We start from the raw sequence: 15,092 nt of genomic DNA, 5'->3' as shown, positions 1-15,092 counted from the left end.
TGGCACTCAGGAATGTCTTACAGTGGATAGATGTTGATATCAGGATCCTCAAAAAGTACTCATTATAGAGTCAGCCTCTAACACAGAAAACAAAATAGCTCATGTTTTCAGGGTTTGGGTGAATGTGACAGCTGCATACAAATTGCATGTTCTATAAATGCCAAATCACCTAAGCAATTAACAGTATTCCCTGTGTAGCTGAAAGACCTTTTTCAAAGCTGATTGAAGTCCGAGGCATATGTGCTCAAGACGCTATCCCTGTCACCTCAGGAAATACATGTTTGATATTTTCTACCATTCTCTTTTTTTATAGCAGATGGTGACTTCGTACCCTATCATAATTGTGGCCATATTGAGGAAGGTAAAGCCAGTGTCCCAATAACCACACCACCTGTAATATTATAAAATAAGCCATACCTCTTCTTCTGAAATGCTGAATAAGAGAACCATGTTTGAGATCATTGTGAAATTAATTACAATTAATTGTAAGACTGAAAACCAAGCACTGTGTTTATCCAGGAAGCTTGCAAACATTTTCATTCCCAGAGATTTTTGTTCTACCATAAAGCTTTGTATCACCAAACATAATCTAAAACAAATACACGGTATTTGTCCCATCAATACAGTTGTATTAAGAGTATGTTAGCCATCAACTAATACACATCATATTTGACAGATACATGATCTAAAAATACAGATTAGTTACATCACTTCAAATCAACCATTGGTGAAATAGTTTGCCATTGAGATCCCCTCTTCCTTTGACGCACAACCGCTATAAATGCTCCAGCGTAGAGCATTTTCTAATTGCGAGCATCTATTAAGTTGATATGAAGATGGACTGACAAAGTGCAAACAAAGGGGATTCCATTACCAGCCAACTCTAAATTAGGCTTACGTCATTTCCCATGATGAAAATATAATATACCCTGAGAATACACTTTTATTAGTGGATCTTATCTGTAATATACTATTAGACAGCTTTTCTTAGACTTTTCTTCTTAGTTATTCCATCCACACTAGTAACTTTTGCAGAGTAAATTCTTGAGCTCCAAAAAGAATCCCAACAAAGAGTCAAGGGAAAGTTAAGATCCATTATGTCAAGTCTATTATTAAAGAATAAGTTACTTACCTTCAGTAAGAATATTTCTAGTGGCTATTATATTTGCCTGCAGAATCCTCATATTTAAAACCTCCCCAGGTGCAAGGCTGGATCTGGAAAGTTTAAATTGCCCTACTGTGCCTGCAGTAGATTCTATGGTTTCACCTTGAAACAGGTATTATTGAAACAGATATTACAAAGCTGTAGATCGAGCCCTTTCATGTGGATCCAAAATTGCTCTCCGGAAATTATCCTAATATTTGTCTCTTTTGCAATGTTTATAAGAAGATGTTAGGTTGCTATAATATTATTTTCTGATATTCGTGAGGCTTGCCTTTGGGTTCACAAGATATCTGTGCATGTCCAATCTCTCCAAGTTTCTACAGCCAGTGACATCCTGTGCAGCACAGGATGTTAAACTATGAGGCCTGATATTACGTGTTGGGGGCCATGGCCCATATACACCATGTAGATGGACAAAGTGTGTGGATGCCTGAAAATAGTTGGCACTCTCATTTGGGCAGGTTGACTCCTAGAGTCTGGAAAATGTTTTGTGTATGCATGTTAACATCACTGGCAGAAGTGGGTGAATGAACTTACATAAGCCACAACAGATAAAGCCATTTAAGAAAGGGAAACATTTTTACACATCCATAACTGTTTGTCTGCATATACGTTTGGAAATACACGTAGGATTAGACTAGAAGCATATACTCACCCTTCAAAACCTTCTTTAGAGTAAGAGACAGGTCTAATGTTTTCCAGCGGCGTATAAATGCTAAACTACATTACTTCTAAGTATCTGCCAGCAGGAGAAAACAATCATTTGCAATGCAATAGGTCTCGCATTAATGAATGTTTGAGCTAATAATAATGCAACACTAAACTCAAACTTTCAGTAATGCGAGACCTATTGCATTGTAAATTCTTGTTCTTTTCTCGTTTTGATGCATAATTTAAACCACCATGCTACTTTAATTTGTCTCTCTCTGCTGCAGGAGGTGTATTAACTCCTGTGAGACGGACATGCTGCTCTAGGTGCAATGGGGTGCAGTGTTGTGGGGGTCATTTTAAGGAGTGATGCGAGGTAAAAACTGCTTAGAGTACATCGGAGTGTATGTGAAGGCAGTCGAAGGGGGTGGTAGTGTTAGTGGAGCTGTATGGACTGCTGTGAGGGTTCATACAGATGTGTAGAGTGTTGTGAAAGGTACATGCTGCAAGAAGTATATGCTGCATGCAGTGCTGTAGGGCTCTGAGTGTGTACTTCAATGAGATGGGCAAACTGCACCAAATGCTGTTATAATTATGTAGAGTGCTGTAAGAGGGCACTGTGTTGTATGCAGTGCTGTGTGGATGGCTGTATGCTGTGCTAATATTGCATGGGTGCTATGTATGGGGGTGGAGATATAAAGTTATGTGAGAGTTCCCGCTGCACTGAGTGCTGTTATAAATATTTGGAGTGCAGTGGGAGGTGAGTGTTGTAATCAGTGCTGTGTGGATGGCCTTATACAGTGCTGTGGAAGGTACATATGGCACAGGGGCTATGTATGGGGGGGGTGGAGCTCTAAAGTTATGTGAGATGTTCCCGCTGCACCGAGTGCTGTAATAATTGTGTGGAGTGCTGTGAGAGGTCACTGTGTTGTATGCAGTGCTGTGCGGATGGCCATATGCAGTGCTGTGGAAGGTACACATTGCACAGGTGCTAAGTATAGGGGGTGGGGTATAAAGTTCTGTGAGAGGTGCTTGCTGCACCAAGTATGTAGAGTGCTGTAACAGGTCCCTGTTTTGTATGCGGTGCTGTGTGGATGGCCATATACAGTGCTGTGGATGGTACGTATTGCACTCTGATGCGCGCTGCACCGGGTGCTGTTGACACGCAAAGTTCTGTCAGGGGTTGCATACAGTACATGGGGAGGAGGTGTGTGTTGTACGTCACACGCTTACCCCTCGCCAGGTAGAGAGCTCAGACTAGAAAGGATGGGCCCAACAAAATTATGCAAACAGCCGCGGCCCTCCCCCGGGCCTCCTGCAGCGGTTAAACATAGACTGTGCAGTTTCCATTCTGCCATGGGCCCCCCGGGGCCGCTGGGAGGGGCAAGGGATAGTGCCACAGCCAACACAATGAAAAGCTGATGAACAGCAGAGCAAACCGTCTGCAAAAGTCAGAGACACCAGGAAACCAGAGACAGCCTCACGAGTAAAATGAAAGGACAGGATTTATATATGAGCGATGGAGACCGACCTTGAAACATGCACTGGCAACCGCAATTAGTCTGTCGTCGACTACCACCTCTTTGGCTTTTTCAATGCTTGTTTTGTTTAGCATGTCTTTTGCACAATTTGAATGCTGGGGAAGCTGCTGTGTCCTCGTTAATCTAAACCAGTGGTGCGTGCCAACCACAAAGGAGCCGACACCGGAATCGAAACCAGTGGTGCGCGTGCACCACAGAGGAGCGGGGGCCAGGGAGCCTGTCATCTGTGCCGCGCGCTGATGCGCGTCCTAGACACAGACAGAAATGGGCGGAGCAAAGGCGGGACATGCGCCCGCCTTTTCCCATTCGCATGCTGCTTTTTTTAAAAAGCGCGTGAAAGCCAATGCTAGACGGGGAAAGCAAACCGACATGCACAAGCGTGTTGGTAGCTTTCTGAAGCCTGTACAGGAGGTCTCGCCCTGCACGAGCAGTGCTGGGCACTACATCGCTAGACGCAAGACCTGAAAACATTTACAATGTGTGCCGAGAGTAAACCTTGTCTGCAAAGTTGTAAAACTGCACAGTGTGAAGGTGATTGATACGTTTTCCAAAGTTACCCAATGAAAAATGTAACTTCTCTAATTCCAGTCCTCTGCTCTCTAAGTCCTATCCAGTATCCCCTATAAAGGTAATATCACTAGCTAATTCAGAAATTAAGGGCACCTCCTAATGAAGTCCTACCTTATTCTTACAAATACTCATTCGCACTTCTACAAATGAATAAACATGTACTTATAGCATACACCTTTAGAATATACAGAAAGTTAGGTAATCTAACATACTCACAAATTAAATTTCTCATCCCATACAGGATTTAAATTTCCAAAAATCGTTTTAGTTCTTCTTTTCGTTTTTCCAACTTGGACCGTCACGTATGGATCACTGGAACCTGTTTTATCCTTTGCTTGTAAACCTTGAGCGCAAACCACTAAGGAAAAATATATATCATCAGTCATGATTTGTGCACATCGATCAGTCATGCATACATACCTTATAATTCATTTTATGAACACATTGTAGTTATAAAATGACAAGACAATGGATCACATCTATAGTGAATCTTTTTAAACAATAGCTTTCAGAGACATCGAGTGTTCACAAACTGATCACTTGCTCCTGCACTACTGGAACATAAGTATATCACTAATATGTCAGACCCCAATAACATTTTACAAAAGAGTTCTAAAGTAAGAACTTATATGGTGGATAATCTTGCGTCTTTGCAGTCTTCTATGTCACCATTTCCTTACAGTGAAAGCCAGGATAGAGCATTCACATCCATGTATATCTGTCTTTAGGGTGGGATAAGCTTTACATATTGTCTTTAAAGTTTGGCAACACTGGAATTTTCCAACAAAATTAACCTCATGGTCGAGTATTCAACTTCTAACAGAAAATTGTTTTGCAGACTTTTCTACATTTGCCAGAAAGTCAGAAATCCCTCTCCAAAGCATTAGGGTTCGAGTAATGACTTTTTTATGACAAGAAGTATTTATACAGATTAGTGATTTCCTGAGCATCTTGTATACATATGGGCACAATTTTTAAAGGTTGCCATCTGGCTTTAGTAGTCAGTAATGAAAGACACACACAGACACCACTGATAGAACTGAAGCAAATGGAAGTACATGTGAAAAATAGATCAGGCAAGGGGACAGACAAGGCCAGGCTTAATGTCCACAAAAGGGCAGTACTAGACAGCCGTTTCCGGAACCATCAACTAAATGATTCAGGTTGCTGCTAGACACCTGATAAAAGGCCATATAGTAGGTCCACTAAACTTCTAGCGTTAGATCAGGACAACAGACAAATTAGTGTTAAGATTGCGACGGTAGTTTAAAGTGAAGAAAATGCACTGTTTTATTTGAGCAAAAAATGCATATTGTATTTTTTTCTGTAACTTGGTGTATTATTTTTTGATCAGCAGGTTATTCTTACAGAACTATTAGCATTATAGATTTCCTTACAAAAGCTCTGGGCCAGGAGGGTGGGATAATGTTAGCCCCCGTGTCTTTAATGAAAATCAGATTCTCCTGCCGTTTTAATTTGGAGAATCACTATTTCATTACAAGACCGGAAGCCATAATTATGCATGTGGGTAGTCCTCCAAAACCACAACTGACATGTGTTCAGTTGGCTTACAGTAATGTTCTGCAAATGTGTTAGCATTAGACCGGTCAGCTGCCCACAAGATATCCGCCAATCTGCCACCTTTCCAGAAGGACTAACTAGCCATAGCCCCCTTCATAGAATGAGCTTGAAACTTCTGTAAATCAACACCAGCAAATTGCATAATACTTTTCACCTATCCAGCAATAGTTGCACTGGTAACTGCTTTAAAATGTTGTTACAAAGGAAATCTGAAGTTGGTCAGTACCATCTGGACGAAACTCCCTCATCCTGGATTCATATTCCTTCATGCAGTTCACAACACACAGTTTTCTGCAAGAATCAATTTTTGGGTAAAATATGGTGTCAGACATTGTTTTCATTCTCCTAATAATCTCAAAGGACACCCAAAAGGCATTGTATACTCTGTTACTTACCTTCAAAGCTTTATTATCTGATACTCAATGACAGGATATTAGACAAACTAAGGAAGCTAACTTAATAGAATTTTTTTCGAGGTCCAAATATCTATTACCATGCCAAGAGGAAAACATTCTGAGAACTAAATTCATGTCTCAAATGGTCTCATACCTAGGTCTTGTGGTTCTCGTAAACCTTATACTCTTAAGTACTCTACAGACCAGAACAATTTTTCCCACGCTCCTGCCATTCACAATATTGGGTCCTGAAAAAAGTGCAAATCTGTGGCAGTCTATCTTCCTGTTGATAAGGCCCTTATGAAACTGTTCGGCAAGAAAATTTACCACCTTAACTATAGGAGCCTCCACTATGCCCCCAGCTTACCACTGGAGCTCCTTCCTGGCACATTCTCCTGGCATGCATGTCTGGATTTGAGACTGTGGAGGAAGAGGGGGTTAAAGATGTGGGGGAACATGTTCACAGACTTGCAACTGAAAACATTCGAGGATTTGGTAGACACGTACAGTGTGCCACAGGGTTCTTTTCCATTACATGCCTTGCTGACGCCACAATCCCTGCAAGCATGGGACACTGACCAAGCTTGGCCGGCATGCCGTAACAGCCATTTATACTTCCATCAGACTAGACAATCCGCCCACACTGGCGGCATTGCGTGAGTATTGGGATGACAAACTGCCCAATACCCTTACTGACAAGATGTGGCTGCAATGCCTAAATCATCCCAAAATTACCCTGACTAATGCTAGGATGAAGTACATTCAATTTAATTATCTACACCACACGTTTCTCACTCCCCAGAGGTTGGTGCACATGGACACCACCACCATGGACATATGCCCTAGATCCCGAGACCAGGGAGCCACATTCACACACATGGTGTGGAACTGCATTGTTATTCTAATATTCTGGACTGTGATTGCCACTGCACTTGCAGAAGCGGTAGGCAAGCAGGTGGAGGCGGAACCCCTTCACTTTTTTCTGGGTGTCATGAGATGCAGTTCGCCTCATAAGGGCCTGTATAAATTCCTGGACCTTACCCTGGGCCAGGCCAAACGTAAGATTGCCATGGCGGGGAAGGCACCACTGGGCCCCAATGTAAATGCATGGCTGCTTGACCTCCGTAGGGCTCTGGTGTCAGAGCGCACAAATCAGCAAAAGAGGCTGCGACACGAGCGTCAGCGCCCCCGCGACAGACTCCTACACAATGGCAGGAATATTTGTACATGATCGAGACTATACTGTCCGTAGCACCCCTCCCTCATAGATTGGCTCATTGGCGATGGAACCTTGATCTCCTGGGATCCCTGAGACCTACACTGATATATGAGTACATTTGCCCGCGGATACCGGATACTTTGGCCTCCTGGTCCCTGCCTCTCTCTTTTTGCATCCTGTCCGCCTCCCATACCGTTGCTCTTCTTTTTCTTTCCCCCCCACACCCTCCCACCCCGACCCATCCACTAGTACACGGGCCACCACACCCTTGCAACTACATACATGCTACCCACTGACGCATCAGACTGACAGACACACTCACAATGGCAATTTCACAAAGAGATCGGTTCTTATTTTCCTTTTTTTTCTTTTCTATCCTCTTCTTTTCCTTTTTCCTTTGTTCTTCTTGTTCAAGTTAAATTTATTTTGCAAATGTATGTGACTCAATGGAGAAATGGTTTAGAGGAACAATGGCCGGTTCTTCCTTCGGTACTCCTGCTTTAATTTGACTGTTTACCACTGTGCTGCGCATCAGAGTGAAGCGGCAAACCAGCCAACAAAGTGGACTTCAATGTTTCCTACATGAGTGTTTCCATATACCCCGCCTATGCCATTCAAATGAACTACTATTTTATATTGTTAATGCCAGATTGAATCGTCATGCGGATGGTAATGATGTTGCCTTATTAAAATCAATAAAAATCATTTAAAAAAACAATACGAGCCTCCACAGGATCCAACTCCCTTTCCAAGCACCAATGTAACCATGTTTTCCATCTTCCTTTATACCTGGAGCCCAGGACTCCTCTGAGCTTCCCCAGAGGCCTGCCACTTCTCTAGATGTACTGATATTCTCCAAGCAAAAAGGCTCAAAGTCCTTGTCAGAACCAGAGGATGTTCCTCTCAATTTGCATCTCTCAAAAGACCCAATGTGCAGCAAGAAAAAAAAAGGGAATGCTGCAAGCGAACTCAAAGATCGTTGGCAACCGTGCCTGTGATACCCAAAAGGGAGAGATCGGGACAAGGGAACATCTCTCTTGCCTCTCCTTCTGAAGAACCCTCTGAATCATAGTGAATGACAGGAATGCGTAAGCGATGGTCGCCTTCCAGGTCTGAAGGAAGGCATTCACTACTAGAGCACCAGGTCTGGCATCTAATTGTAGTACTTCTTCAGTTGAAATGTCAGCCTGCTCACATAAAGGTCTAAATCTAGTGGGCCCCATCATTGGCACAGTTTTCTGAAATAGGCCCCACCAAATGTTCAGTTGCAGAAATCCCTTAGAAACCTTTCATTCCAGTCTGCAGGTTTCTAGGCAAAATACTCTGAATTCAAGTTGATCTTGTGCTCCAAGAAAAACAGCCAGAGTTTCTTGGCCAAGTCTGCCAGGTCTGAAGATCTCATCCCACCTAAGCGATTTATGGGAAACATCCTTTACCACGCAACTTTTACCACGCAGTGCCTTTACAACGCAGGTTTATCAACGCACGTCATTACAACAAATTGCACTGGGGGGCGCTCTAGGATAGGTAATAGTTTAATTTACTATCCAACACCTTCCCTACTATCCAAGGGGACTGGAGTTGGAATAGTAAATTAAACTATTCACTATCCAGCACCCCCCAACGCAAGTCGTTGTAACGACTTGCGTTGAAAAACATGCGTTGTAAAGGCATGCGTAGTAAAAGCACGCGTTGTAACAACGTACATCCGCGATTTATATATGCCACTGCAGAAACAATGTCCATTTTAACAAAACTGCTCTGCTTTACAAACAATGTTTGAAACTCATAAAGGCATAGAGCCCTGCAGTCAACGCAAAATAATTTATGTGATTTCTCTTTGTGCAACCACAAGCCCCAGTGTTCAGTGCACCCAAGCTTGCACCCCAAATGTGTAAACTTATACCTGACTCCAAAATGAATTCAAGGATGCCCTTCAATTCCAGGCAGTACATTATCCAGCCACCAGTTTAACTCCAGCTTGGCTTCCTGATCTAGAGCTACCTTGTCTCCATAACACAATCCTGCCCGAAGGGCTTTCGCTTTTATTCTATACAAAGCGCAGTAATGCAGGTGACCTGGAAAGTTGCCTTAATGGAAGAGGACAGAAGACCGAGAAGTACAACCACATTAACTGTGTCTATTGTGAAGCCTAAGAACTCAGGAGTCCTGGAGGTGGCAAGAATAGCCTTCTCCCTGTTTACTTTGAAGCTCAAACTCTCTAGAAAGGACATAACCATATCCAAGACATTCAAATCCTGTGTCAGGCATTCGTAAATCATAAGGCTATCGTCCAAGTAGATGATCCTTGAGGTAAGAAGCTACAGCTCTCATCACCTTGGTAAAGCACCATGGGGCCTATGAGAGACAAGAGGGGAGTGTGCAGAATTGGTAAAGAGGCCCTGACATGTGAATTGAAGATAGCGCTGACACTTCCTGGCCATTGAAATGGTAAAGTAGGAATTTTTCAGATCCGATTTTACCAATCAATCCTTTTCTCGCCACATATTCCTTAAGAGATGGATTCCTGGCATCTTAAAATGTTTGTATACAAGGAACCTGTTCAGCTGTCATAGGTCTATCATGGGTCTCCACTCCTTGTCTTTCTTTTCCTCAAGGAAGAATGTACTTGCTAAAACCCTGTGGTCTAAGAGAACTTATATAATGGTGACTTCATGCATTATAGATCTGACCTTTTCTTCCATCACACTCTGCTGATCTGTGGACAAAACTAATTCTCTTGGGGGAACAGCTTGGAAGGGTTGCATCAGGAAATCTTTCTTGAAACCCTGTATGGTCTTTAGCACCCAAGGGTCTTGCGTAATTGCTTCCCGGACCTGGGTAAGTAGTCTGAGGCGACCCACTCTTCCCAGTAAAGAAGTAGATTAAATTGATGTACTCTCCATTGTACCCGGTTGGGCCTTGTCCACATGACCTGGTCCCCCTTCACGATGCAGATGTCCGCTTTGGGGATATAAGCTCATGGTTACTCAGCTTGGTATCCTCAGCCATAGACTCTTTATCTGAAGGATGAGAAGTGGGACCTCTGGGAACGTCAGCCAGCAGAAAGTCCCCTTCTGCCGGCCTGTCCAAAAACACCTGCGCTGAAGACCCTGCGAATGTTAGATTGGGCCTTGTTGAGGGCAGTAAAGGTTGTCACCTACTTGCCCAGGGTTTTGATCATGTCCTCACTGAAGAGGAGACCCTTAGGACTCTTGACGGGTTCTCTCTCATCTAGGCCTCCGAGTTTGGGATTAATTTTCACGAGTACTACTCTATGCTTTTCAGCAAAACGGCCAGCATTGGCATTTCCAAGAAGAAGCAAAAACCTTTTGAGTCCAGTCCTTGAGGAGGTGTATGTCCGATGGAAAATTGCTGACAAGTGCCTCTTCAGCCATGTCAATGATCCTTGCCAGGGTTCCAAGTATGTCAAGGAGGCAGTCCTGACAAGCCTAAGGGTACTTAACTTTCTTGCTCCTCCTCTCCTAACTCAATCTGCTGAGTGCCGTTCTGGGGTCCTTAGTCAGTTGTGCTGCATCAGACACTTTTCATATTTGTGCCTCGTGGGACACCCATCACCTTCAAGGTGCTTAGACCTCCCGATCTTTTTAAGGTGCTTGGACATCCCGTCTACGAAATGCACTAAGGGTAGAAAAATCGAACAAAGCAGAAAATGAAGAATACATTAAAAGAAGGGTGTTTGTTAACAAACAGTGAACACAGCAATACTAGCATATACAGCATACCACAATAATAAAAAGCTAATAACAGATACAAATGCTAGAAATAAAGGTACTAATCTGCAAGGAGCAGCATTTAAAAGAGGCAGATTGTTCTAACGCAACGATTCTAAATGTAAAGTGCTCTGATACCCTCTTGGGTCAAGTTTGCGCTATATAAAACTTTATAAATAAATAAATAAATAAATTGCTTTGTGATGTAAAGGTCTTTCAAGTGCTGTGTGGAGTGGCACTAAAGGAATAATGAATAATGGTATCCTCCGATCTTGTAATGAAATTGTAAAGCATGTCAGGATAAATAGTTACTCTGTCGATGTCAGATATGGATTATAACATGTTTTAATGAACATAATATTTATTCACTGATGTGTTTTTTCCCATAAAGGAATGATAGAATGGAAATTCCCCCTCACTCAGCCCCACACCCCTTGACATAGGAGTAGCTCTCCAAATACAAAACATACATTTTAGTTTTATGGTATTTTATAATGTCATATGGTAATGTATTGTCACTTTCATCATGACTTCATCTTCAACCTCTACATGGATCCACTTGGTGCTATGCTCATAGATAACAGCATCAAGATTCACCAATATTTATTTATTTACTATGTTCTATAAAGCGTGAACATGACCATCACAGTATCAGAGCGCTGTTCAAAGAGGAAGCTGGAGAGAGTTGCAGTACACTTAGACACCTGTCACATAGGATAATATGTACATAATTCTCGGAGCAAGATATAAAACAATAGGATACAAATATAAAATAAGACACTCTGGGGCATATTATCATGGGGGTTTATCTCCGCTTTTTTGGCTTTAAAAGCCAAGAAAGCGGAGATAAAATTATCTCCCTATTACCTAGCTGTCGCTAACACCAGTTAGCGACAGCTAGTAGGAGATAGCGACCATCTTGGGCCCCACTTTGCATGTCAGTGATATTTATCACTAATGACATGCAAAGTGGGCGTGCCAAGATGTTAGCGACTGGTAACAGTCGCTAACATCGCTATCTCCTATTACCAACTTTTGGAGATATTCGCACTAAGCGCCAATATCTCCAAAAGCTAACACCTGCCCTGAGCAGTTCTTAGCCATGTTATCCAATGGGAGGTGGATAACATGGCTAAGAGCATTAGCTCGGTAATGCATGAATATCGCTGACTTTTCAGCGATATTCATGCATTGCGGCCGTTTTTTATCGCATTTGCGCTAAACCTTGGTAATACCAAGGTTTATCTGCGATAAAAATCGCCGCAGCTCAGCGGTAAATTTTTGTCTCTAACCAAGCAATAGCGATAATTATCGCTATTGCTTGGTAATATGCCCCTCTGTACATAGAGAACAGAGCACAAGGTGTAGCACAATAGGGTATAATATAAAATAGGGTTTAAAAATCATTCCCTTAAGACACATGTTTTTTTGTAGTAGGCTTTAATTTCCTTCTCGGAAAGCCTGAGATAATTGCTGTCGTTGAGGGTCGTAAGGAGTTTAATTCTTTTAAGCAAATTCTGTGAATGTGCATCTGCGTGTTTTCCTTTTTTTAATCTGGCTGTTTCTAGTTTCAGGGATTTAGCACTTCTCAAATCCCTTCCACCTCCTGAAATCTTGATCCTATTTCCCATATATTGAGGACCAGGGTTGTGAATAGCTTTGTGTGTTGTGCAAGCCATCTTCAGTTGGATCCCAGCTTAAACTGGGAGCAGGTTGAGGGTTCTGAATAATGGTGAGATGTGATCATATCGACATGTACCTGTTAACATACTTACTGCTGCATTTATTGTTACTTTCATTGTGGCTTGGCTGGCTTTCAGTAAACCCATTGAATCAAGAAAGGGATGCTGATAACAGCTTATCTTTAGGGACCAGACCTAGAACCCGGAAACAAACTAAAACGACCAAAGGGAATATAGTTAGAACTAGACAGAAGGGTGTGAACGGGGGCATGGACTGTAGGAATATAGGAGGCCCTGGTCCTAGTCCTCAAGTACTTGTCCAAGTAGATACACAAACAGATGTAACTTCAAAATCTTTCAGTACTCAGGTAGAAGCAGATATTTCCAATCCCAATGAGTCTGCCTTAGGGACTCAGGTAGCCTTTGAAAATTTTGTTAGAGGGATACTTGAATCAAAGATCAGTTCAATGATGACCCAGATAAGTACTCATATCGAAGAAAGATTTGGCCGTATGGAGAAAAAAATTGAGCAGCTGAAAGAGGTTGTTGGGACTATTAGTAATTCATTGGATAAAATAGAACCCCGCTACGGTACAAAGGGTACTAGCCCCTCTCATATGGAGGAACCTCGGCCCTCAAACCAGGAGAAAACGAGCGGGAGACCAAGAGAGTCTCAAACACACATTTTACCCTCACAGGTAGTTGAGGATATTGACCCAAAGGAACCCCCCAGGGAGGAAGATAAGAGTAGACCAGGGCAAGATAGATGTAATGACTTCCATAAGACGATCGAGAACCCCAGCCTTGTTACTTTAGGTTTACCATCTGCCTCTATCCATACGTAATAATTTTAACTGGGGCCCGGTATTAAAACAGGGACAGAGTGAATCTTGGATTACACTCCGTAACAAAGTGGCAGACTGGCCGACCAAATTCAAGAATTTTTTGTACACCAGAGCATTAAAGAAATCCTGATGGTCCGAAGAGTTGGGTGCGTCGGCGCCTCTATAAAGTCCATCCCTGGTGACTGCATTGTTATAAACTTTTGACGCCTCCACTTGGTCCGATATCTTTTAAAGCACAAGAAGGAATTTTCTCATCAAAGCTCAAGCATTACCCCCCTCCCCCTGGGTTTCTTCTATAAACCAACTCTTAGGCCTAGAGGAGTAGGGAATGGCTCAATCTTAACACCAAACATGTTTGAGGCACCATCCCCTCTAGATGTGGTGGACTGACAATCAACCCACCCAACTAGAAGAACGTTCAGCTCGAAGAAAAGACCTAGTAAGATTTATTTAGGAAAACCCCCCAGTTTGCCTCAAATGGTGGAGGAGAGGGTATCACTATTATCATTTCCCACTTTGAATCCTACTATGGTTTCAGCAGAGTTGAAGCAAATATCTCACTCAGTTATTCCTGGTAACAGCTCCGTACCACAGAGTTTGGGCTCTAAAAACAATGCATGTTTAAGTTCCGGTATCAGAACAGATGATCTCCCTCTAGTTCGAGCAGGAGGACCTGCTATACAAAGTTCCTATGAAGAAAGTCACCAGAGAGGGTTGAAACTCAGTATCGTCTTTTGGAACATTGCTGGCCTACGATCTAAAGTCATTTACGATGAGTGCCTTACCTTCTTGCGGACCTATAGCATTCTCTGTTTCCTAGAAAAGAGGGCTGTATGACCCATTCACCTAATTGGTTATAAAACCTACTTTTCACCCGCGATTCTGTCTCTATCAGGGCGTGCAAAAGGAGGTCTGACAGTATATATTTCTAACCTACTGTCAGTACGGGAAATTATTGCCTTAAAATTGGAGGTGTACTTTCAAATAATCATCCTTGATATTAACAAATTGGACATCTTTGTCCTAGTTAACTTTTACAACAACTTACAGCAACCCCAGCTGATTGACACTCTTAAAGAGATCCGCCATATCCTCTTGGAACTTAATAACATATACCAAAGGAAAAGAGCTACTGTTATCTGGGGTGGCGATTTTAATCTATCCCCGAGTGCCCACAATGATCATATAACCTGTGGCATACAAGACGAGAGAGATAACAACTTGACCCATTTTTCACACACTCAGAGTGGGGCCAGTTTAAAAGAGACCATATTTATTTTACAACTTGCTTTGGCTAACAAATTAATGTCACCTACAGTTCCTCTTACCTCGACCTTTAATGGTAAAGGAGCTTCTACTTGCTAGATTTTTTCTTGCAAGTAGAAGCACCCCTTATCCTGAACTTTAAAACCCATGATTGTGCCTTTAGTGATCACTTTCCCAACTCTATTACTCTTTCTCTCCCGTCGGGGCGAGGAAAGAATAAACAAATGAGCTCACATGGTGAAGAAAATTTGGTCTTGAATAGATTATATGGCTACACGCTCAAGTGGGAATACGCTGATCCAGTCAAGATAACTTAGGAAGTCGTTAAGAATTCCATGAAAGGCATCAATAAATGTTTGGATGACTCCTCTACTCCACAGGAGATCTTAGATAACTTTATGGTTAGAACAAAATCAGTAAAGGAAGCCCTACGCATTAAATCTAAA

At 42.4% G+C, this 15,092-nt stretch overlaps 1 protein-coding gene across 1 annotated transcript in view; it reads right to left on the bottom strand.

Moving 5' to 3' along the window:
• The window catches only part of UNC13C (unc-13 homolog C), a 1,503,140-nt gene that overhangs the window by 923,932 nt on the left and 564,116 nt on the right, over positions 1-15,092 (bottom strand). Inside the window, exon 9 of the mRNA XM_078684856.1 lies at positions 4,141-4,282. Within this exon, the coding sequence (XP_078540982.1) occupies positions 4,141-4,282 (142 nt within the window). The remainder of the gene's footprint in view (positions 1-4,140; positions 4,283-15,092) is intronic.

Source organism: Lissotriton helveticus, chromosome 3_2 (genome assembly GCF_964261635.1).
Source record: "Lissotriton helveticus chromosome 3_2, aLisHel1.1, whole genome shotgun sequence".
NCBI classification, from domain to species: Eukaryota; Metazoa; Chordata; class Amphibia; order Caudata; family Salamandridae; genus Lissotriton; species Lissotriton helveticus.
This window is presented reverse-complemented; position numbering and strand designations above follow the sequence as displayed.